Here is an 8,770-nt window from a genome sequence, read left to right on the forward strand (position 1 = left end):
ATTGTCAGGGAGGCCCTGACGCGTCACCCGGACCTCAGCGGTGGACCAGCGAACCTTCTGTACGTCCCACCAGACGCAAGAGCTGCAGTCTTGGACTTCTGTCACGGTTCCAAGCTCTCCTGCTATCCGGGGGTGCGAAGAACCGTGGCAGTGGTCCGGCAGCGATTCTGGTGGGCGTCGATGGAGACCGATGTCCAGGAGTATGTCTGGGCCTGTACCACCTGCGCCAGGGGCAAGGCTGTGCACCAAGCCGAGAAAGGACTCCTCCAGCCGTTGCCAGTGCCTCGACGCCCCTGGTCACACATAGGCCTGGACTTCGTCACGGGTCTCCCTGCATTCCAGGGAATGACTACCATCTTGACGATAGTGGACCGGTTCTCCAAGGCGGCCCACTTCGTGGCCCTCCCGAAGCTCCGGACGGCCCAGGAGACTGCAGACCTCCTGGTCCACCACGTCAAGTCAACATCTGGCCTGGATGGAGTACGCCCACAATAGCCAGATATCATCGGCGACCGGCCTCTCCCCATTCGAGGTGTGTTTGGGGTACCAGCCCCCATTATTCCCAGCAGTTGAGGGAGAGGTCGAGGTTCCCTCGGTCCAGGCCCATCTCAGAAGGTGCCGTCGGGTGTGGCGGATAGCCCGCTCTGCCCTTCTGAAAGCCCGGACGAGGTCTAAGAGCCATGCAGACCGCCGACGCTCCCCGGCCCCCGCTTACCAGCCCGGGCAGGAGGTCTGGCTATCAACCAAAAACATCTCTCTGCACACAGACTCACCCAAACTTATGGACAGATACATTGGACCATTTCCCATCGCCAAAGTCATCAGTCCAGCCGCAGTAAAGCTACAACTCCCAGCTTCACTGCGGATCCACCCCATGTTCCATGTGTCCAAAATCAAGCCATATCACACCTTGGACCTCTGCACCCCCGGACCAGCGCCGCCTCCTGCCCGCATCATCGACGGCAAGCCTGCTTGGACGGTACGCAGGCTCCATGATGTTCGCCGGAGGGATCGGGGTTTCCAATATCTGGTTGATTGGGAGGGGTACGGACCCGAAGAGCGCTCCTGGGTGAAGAGGAGCTTCATCCTGGATCCGGCCCTCCTGGCCGATTTCTACCAGCGACATCCCGACAAGCCTGATCGGGCACCAGGAGGCGCCCGTTGAGGGGGGCAGTCCTGTTGTGTGGGAGCCCGAAGAGGAGGTACTGCTGGCCAACACCAGAGGGCGCCCTGCCTGTCGTCGGGCTTCGGGCACCAGAGGGCGCAGTCGCCGCAGGAGTCTACCAGGAGCCAGGAGCTGACAGCTGTCAGCAATCATCCCAGCATCATCACAGTCCATAAAAGCCTGGAACAGACACCACAACTCTGCCGAGTTATCAGCTTACCCGTCAGGTAAACTACTCAGCCGTTCTGTGCCGTACGCACACGTTTTTGCAGCAGAGCTTTTTGCAGTCATAACCTTTTGTACACTTGCAGCTTGTAGCCGAGTTTGTGGAAGTTGGAGGAGTTGGCGTCTCCACTCCTCACTTCAGACTTTGATTAAGTGATACATAAGGCACTGCACGTACTCTGTGTTCCTGTGTTTGGAGGTGGAGATTTTTCCCTCAGGAAGGAACTGTATTTTTGCTGACTGTTTGCTGGGTGTACACACACCCATCTTTAACCTGTGTCTGTTCCTGCCAGCAGTACCGGATCTGACAGCTGGAAGCAGTGGCCACCTGGGGACTCAGGACTTGGCGGCTCCGGTGTGTTGCAGGTCTCCGTTGGCGGTGGAACCTCGTGGGTCCCGGCTCTTCTCTGGATAGGCGTCTCCTACCCTCGGGCCTGCCCACGCGTCATCTTTTGTGTAGATTGACAGACTAAAAGCATATTTGGTTGTTGTGCACATTTGCAGAATAAATTGTTATTTATTCGGACTTCCTATTGGCCGTTCATTTATGCCCCCTGGCGTGGGTCCGTGTACTTCACTTTCCCAACAGGTGTAACATAGTCAAATGTTCTATCAAACAACAAAGTTTGGTGATCAGATCCGGATTCCGGATCTGGTGATCCAGAATATGCAAAATATAGGGAAAATAGAAAATGTGTCAGTGTGAGGTGACAAATGAAGCTAGAGATGCACAACTAACACCAAATTGTTACTGAATCTGTACTGATTCAGTAAGGTGTCATCAGATTTGATGTAGCTTCAAATGTTATGGAGCTAGAGCCAGAAGAAAACCGCCATTACTGAAAAATCGTTTTTATACAATAACCTTTGAACTAATAAAGACATAAAAGTGATTCCAAGTTCTAGTGGTATGTTTTCATGGTCAAGGATGTCAAATATAAAGGAAAGAAAAGTGTATGTATCATAGTTTTGGTTGTAACACGGAATTGTTGAATAGATCACTGTGCCAAGGAGGGAATCTCTTTAGGGTCAGTGACCCTATGGCCTTGTTTAGAGAAGTGTTTCATAAATGTTAAAAATTCATATATTTTCAGTTTAGTTGAATAATAAATTGAATTTTGTCTCTTATTTGTTTTTGTCTATAAGCACATGCAATATCAATATCAGTGCTCAGATGACAGTAGCTTCTGGGAAAGGTGCAAGTTGCAATAAACTGTGATGCCGAGTGCTAAGGATACAAGCTATCCAGTCACAGCAGATGAAACTTTTTTTACTACTGAGCAAACATCATTGTTAGACTTTTGTAGGTTCAATGATTTCACAGCGTGTAGATGTTACAGCGTCAGTGACCCCATGGACTTGGCGGAGGTTTGCACACTGAGTGCTTCTAGTTTCTTGTCTGTGTTCACGTTGACTGATCTGCTGGAGCGGGGAATCCACTGGAGGGCCTATTTACATGAATTTGCATATTTAAATATGTGCGTGGAAAGAGAGGAGTGTATGTCTGCTTGTGCGCTCATTTTCATGTTGATTGGGATGCACAAACGTAACGTGCTTGGATCCATGCGCACGCACAGTTTGATACATCTGGATATTTTTGTGTGTACATGTTGTGGCTGGGGGGGCCTGGCTGCCTTTTGTTTCTGTCTTCTGTGCTGTCTTTTGTTTTTCCTTCCAGGTGGTACGCATTTAGGACTGAGTGGCTGTGTGGCTGAATTATCAGGACCTCACCCTGATCACCTGAGGCTGATCAAGTGCAGCTCGTCAGGACTCACAGCTGTGGTGCATCTACACGGATTGGAGCATGGTGGCATTTAAGTCTGGAGTACACAGTGTGTATTTGCCAGAGACTCGACCTTGTGACCAGACGGGTGAGATCGTCGTCTCGAGAGCCATCTCATCATCAGTGGATGCAGAGAACGTCCAGGTTTGATGCATGGTCTGTGAAAGAGGAGGGGGTGAGGTCTCACGCTCGTCAGCACACTTCCTGAGGTACGTTAGGTTTTGTGACTAACATTTATACAGTCAGTAAATGTGGTGTCCCTCACACCTTATTGTATTGAGCTGTTATGTTAGTCGTTTAATTAGCTTCCACTGCAGTTGAGTTTGTGAACAGGGTGTTCCATGCCTGCAGGGTGGGAAGCTGATTAGTAATTAAGCGAGGAAGTGTTTGCTGTTTGTGAACACCTTTGAGCGGTCTCTCTGTGTGTGGAGTGTGGACTCACATGATGATTTCTTCTTTCACAGACTCGGTTTGTCGCGGCCACCTGGGGGGTGTTGGCGGGGTCCTTGGGTCCGAACAGTTTCTGGCTCCGGACCGTTAGTGCTGCTGGGAGCACACCGTTTCACCACCACGCCAGACCGCGCACTCTTTTGTTATATTTTCCACATCACTGTTATGTAATTAAATTTAGTTATCCTTTGTACCGTGCTCTGCTTATTTCATACTGGGTCCTTCAAACGCTGGTCGGTTCTCCGGGCTGCGTCCGACACATAACAGTAGTCTCTGGCCAAACATCACGGACCCAGCGGTAGCAGAGGCGGTACCGCGCCGGGAAGGCGGCAGCAGACGTTCAGAAGTTATCCGGATCAGTTGCGCGTGCTCTCCGCCCGGATGGTGCGTGTTTGAGAACCCATTACTGAATACTGATTTGAGCGCTCTTGCAGCCGTGTTCCTGTGTGTGCCTTATCCGTGGGTCGTGGTGGAGTGTGACTGGCGACGGCTTCGCATCACACTTCGACCGGATAAGAGGTTTAAACGGGAGCTGCAAGAGTGTGTCTGTAATGGGTGAACGCGCACGGCGGAGCTCTGTGGCACAGGTCGCTGTGCTTCCTGTTGTTACAGTTGTAGCCCCGTTTCCCCGGGTAAAGATAGCTACTGCGTCTGTTGTTCAGCTCCGGCATAATTTAGTTGAAGCACATTTTTGTTTGTGTGTTTGCACACAGCTGCGCACAGAAAAGCAGCATGAGTTGGTTTCTCTGTTACCAAAGGGGTTTTTTCATTTGTAGCACTCTGGCTCCCTCTGTTGGTGACTGAGTCACAGTACCGTTAATGCTCTTAAGATGGAACAGGTGTGTTCCGTTTGTTTGAGCTTAACGGTATGAGTCACTCATTAGTTTTGTGTTGGTTCATTTTTTGTTGGTGTTTTTTTTAATTGGTTTTTGTGTGGGATTTTTTACACTATTAGTGTCTGGGGTCGTGACCCTGCAGTCTGTCTGGAGCATACAAAAACAGACCCAAGTACCTTTATGTTTGTCTGTTAGTCTTTCTTTTTATTTCTTTTGGTTTCACCTCCCAGGGTTTGATGGGACGGTCCTCTGGGGGGTGATGGGGGGGTAATTGGGTTGTTTTTTCTTTTTCTTTGTTTTTGTTATGCCCTCTCTTCTCCTCTGGCTCCAGCCGTGTGAGCTGTAGGTTGTCGGCGTTGCTGGAGTGGTGCAGTTTGGTTATGCTGGGCGTTTCCCAGGTAACCTCTGCACCTGGGAGAGGGGGGGGGGGGGAGGGGTGTTGTTTTTTTTTGTTGATTCCCTGTTCCACCTCCGGCTTCAGCGCGCCTTTGAGCCGTCTGCCATCGGCGTGGCTGAGGTTTGGGGCAGTGGAATATACCCGCAGCTGGTGGCTGGTTTGGGAGTCGGAGGGGTGGCGCCGTTTTGTGCCGTCTGCCATAACCGCTGTTCCACTCCTCCCGGTGGACTTCTGGGGTATAGTCATGGTTGGTGACGCTGGACGTGCTTCCAGTTTCCACTGCGCTGAGGGGGTGGGACTGGGGTTGTTTGGTTTGTTTGTTTTTTTTTCTCTCCTTTTGTTTTTCCCCCCAGTTTCCGCCCTCAGGGTGTGACTGTGGTGTCCTCTGGGGGGGAAAGGGCTGTGGGTCCATCTAGCCATAGACGGCCGGGGCTGGGTCCGTTGGTCATGAGGGGGGGCGTCTCCTGGGGTTGATGGAACAGTCCTCTGGGAGGCGCTGGGAGTCCCCGTGGGTGACTTTGGATCCCAGAGGGACCTCGGCTGTGGTTATTACTCCTGGAGCTGGCAGGATGTCCTCTGGGGGGTGTTGGTCCCTACATGTCGTCGGGGGGGTGTTAGCGTTTTTATTTGCTAGCTTAAGTTTGGGTTGTTTTTCTTTTCTCCTCTTCCCAGGGTTTGATGGGACGGTCCTCTGGGGAGGTGGGGGGGGGGGGGGTTTGGTTGTTTGTGTTTGTTTTTTTTGTTTTATGACTAATCAGACTTCACACATGGTTGGACAAAGGCTGACCGCACAGGTTCAAGAACTCCTGGCCACACCTGTGCTAATTGATTGACAGAAACAAAGGCAAAGATGCAGCCAGAGGAGAAGACATCAACCGTTCTGTTAGATGAAGATTCTGTTGGAAGATGAATGCAGATACGGTTTCCAGCCATGGTCCCTGGAGGGGGGTGTTTCTCCTGGGCCAGGTTTGTGTGGTCGCCGGGAGGCTTCCTGTGAGGGTGGGGTGCTGTTGTGGCTGGGGGGCCTGGCTGCCTTTTGTTTCTGTCTTCTGTGCTGTCTTTTGTTTTTCCTTCCAGGTGGTACGCATTTAGGACTGAGTGGCTGTGTGGCTGAATTATCAGGACCTCACCCTGATCACCTGAGGCTGATCAAGTGCAGCTCGTCAGGACTCACAGCTGTGGTGCATCTACACGGATTGGAGCATGGTGGCATTTAAGTCTGGAGTACACAGTGTGTATTTGCCAGAGACTCGACCTTGTGACCAGACGGGTGAGATCGTCGTCTCGAGAGCCATCTCATCATCAGTGGATGCAGAGAACGTCCAGGTTTGATGCATGGTCTGTGAAAGAGGAGGGGGTGAGGTCTCACGCTCGTCAGCACACTTCCTGAGGTACGTTAGGTTTTGTGACTAACATTTATACAGTCAGTAAATGTGGTGTCCCTCACACCTTATTGTATTGAGCTGTTATGTTAGTCGTTTAATCAGCTTCCACTGCAGTTGAGTTTATGAACAGGGTGTTCCATGCCTGCAGGGTGGGAAGCTGATTAGTAATTAAGCGAGGAAGTGTTTGCTGTTTGTGAACACCTTTGAGCGGTCTCTCTGTGTGTGGAGTGTGGACTCACATGATGATTTCTTCTTTCACAGACTCGGTTTGTCGCGGCCACCTGGGGGGTGTTGGCGGGGTCCTTGGGTCCGAACAGTTTCTGGCTCCGGACCGTTAGTGCTGCTGGGAGCACACCGTTTCACCACCACGCCAGACCGCGCACTCTTTTGTTATATTTTCCACATCACTGTTATGTAATTAAATTTAGTTATCCTTTGTACCGTGCTCTGCTTATTTCATACTGGGTCCTTCAAACGCTGGTTGGTTCTCCGGGCTGCGTCCGACACATAACAGTACAACAGTTTCTGTTTTTTATTGTATGCCATGTTTCAGGGAGAAATCCACGCAAGTCTTTGTACACGAGTCCCCTGGTCTTTGGAATTTATCCAGTGTCAGCCATAGCAGCGATTTCTTTTTCCTGCCCACCGTCATTTATGGATGGGTATCGAAACAGTAATAAAAGGCTCATTGCTAAATCTCTCTCTCTCTCTCTCTCTCTCTCGAGCACACAGACCTCAAAGCTAGTTGCACTTGACTGTTAAATGGTACACAAAAAATAAAGCATTTTTGATTTTACTAAACAGTATTAATTATAAGTAATTAGATCTTTTTTTTCTCCAAAAAGTACTGATAAGAACCGGACCAATAAAAGTACCATACCATTAAAAGCGTAACGATACCCTAAACAATCAATATATTGGCCATTATCGGCAGTGAGTTTCTGGCGTTGTCTGTCAGCTTGTAGAATTCTTACTTTCTGTGTGTTTATGTCTAAATAACTGTTAAAGCAACAATTGTTTTTATTTTCTGTCAGTGTCTGAAACAGCATTGAACGATTCTGAGGAACCAGATGCGTCTGTTGAGAACCTGAAGAGCCAATCAGGTCCCAGTAAGAAGGTACAAAAGACTGTTTTAAAATAAATGATAAAATATTACCACACAGAGACAGAAATCGATATTTTCAAACCACGACTGATTGAAATTTAGTTGTCGTCCAACTGAACTTCTGCCACTGATCTCATACGTTAAATCTCTGTCTCTTAGCTCTCTTTCTTCAGGCGGTTGTCTTCTTCCAGATCGAAGCAGGAGACCGACCAAACTGTTAGCAAGGACACATCTCTCCACGAAGAGCCGTCCCCTGCTGATGACCAGGGAAACAGCAGCCCGCCATTAAACAGAGGAGAAGCACAGCAGAAGGTTCTGTCCTCAAGGACCAAGGGGCCACAATCTGGTACCTGCTGTGTGCTGTAACTCTAAGGACAAAAGGTCTCAGGGGACAGTGGCCTTCAAGAAGTCCAACTGAAGTATTCACAGGAAAATTAGCATCAAATGATGCTTACTAGTAGTTCCCTTCAGGAAGGATCATGAAACCCAGGACATGGTCCCAAATTAATCTGAATTCATGGTCTGCAGTTTGGACCCAAACATTTTGATCAGAACAGAGCCAAGAAAATCTTCCACACAAAAAAAGCTTTGATCCCATAAGACTGGAGTTGATCCAAAATGGATCTGTAATTAATTAGACCCAACCTGAGAAGGACCATAAGAAAATTGGTCCAATCTATGAAGTTGGGAGAACAGACCTTTAAGAGACCTGGGATAGTTAGACCTCAGCCTGATGGTAACTGAACATTTAATCTTTGCTCAAACTTTATTTTTTCTGACCTCCACGACCTGAACATAAATTGACCCAAACTAAAACCTCCCTGTGGAAACTCAAGATACTTGGACCCGTGACTGAAGGTTCTTAAGGGTACCAGTGAGACCCACAGAGTCCCTGAGGATACTCAGACCACGGGCTTCATGTACAAAGGCTGCATACGCACAAAAACCTGGTGTCTGTCCATCTCCATGCTAATGTTCAGCTGTATGAAAACTGAAATGACCGTAGAAATGTGCGGTGCATCACACAAAAATCCTGGCTGGCGTATGCATGTTTCTACAGCAGTCATCCGAATGTCATCCATGTACTTCACATTCCAACATTACAGCACAGTGAGAGCCGGTTTCCTGGGTGTAATTGCAACTATTGCACACATTAAAGGCTCCATCACATGATGAATTTGTTTTTGTTAATAGGAAACATTTTCATTCCATCAATGTTCAAACCATATGTGATGCACAAATGTATTGCGCTGGGTTGGGAACATCCTAGGCTGGCACCGTGTGCAATGGGGGGCTGCTTGGTGAGAAAATAGTTTATTCATGTAATTGTTCTGAATGAAAACCAGCGCGGGCATATTTGGGCATGTGCACATTCAAAATATGTTTTTTGTTTTTTTTTTTGTTATTAATGTTTTCTTTTTCTT

General features: G+C 48.9%; 1 protein-coding gene across 2 annotated transcripts in view; it reads left to right on the plus strand.

Moving 5' to 3' along the window:
* The window catches only part of rpgrb (retinitis pigmentosa GTPase regulator b), a 48,584-nt gene extending 40,580 nt beyond the window's left edge, over positions 1-8,004 (plus strand). For both annotated transcript variants that reach the window (XM_034179391.1, XM_034179399.1), the window contains 2 exons: positions 7,276-7,358; positions 7,506-8,004. In XM_034179391.1, coding sequence (XP_034035282.1) covers positions 7,276-7,358; positions 7,506-7,712 — 290 coding nt within the window. In that variant the 3' untranslated portion in view covers positions 7,713-8,004. The remainder of the gene's footprint in view (positions 1-7,275; positions 7,359-7,505) is intronic.
* Positions 8,005-8,770: the final 766 nt, after the last annotated feature.

This window comes from Thalassophryne amazonica, chromosome 1, assembly GCF_902500255.1.
Source record: "Thalassophryne amazonica chromosome 1, fThaAma1.1, whole genome shotgun sequence".
Classification (NCBI taxonomy): domain Eukaryota; kingdom Metazoa; phylum Chordata; class Actinopteri; order Batrachoidiformes; family Batrachoididae; genus Thalassophryne; species Thalassophryne amazonica.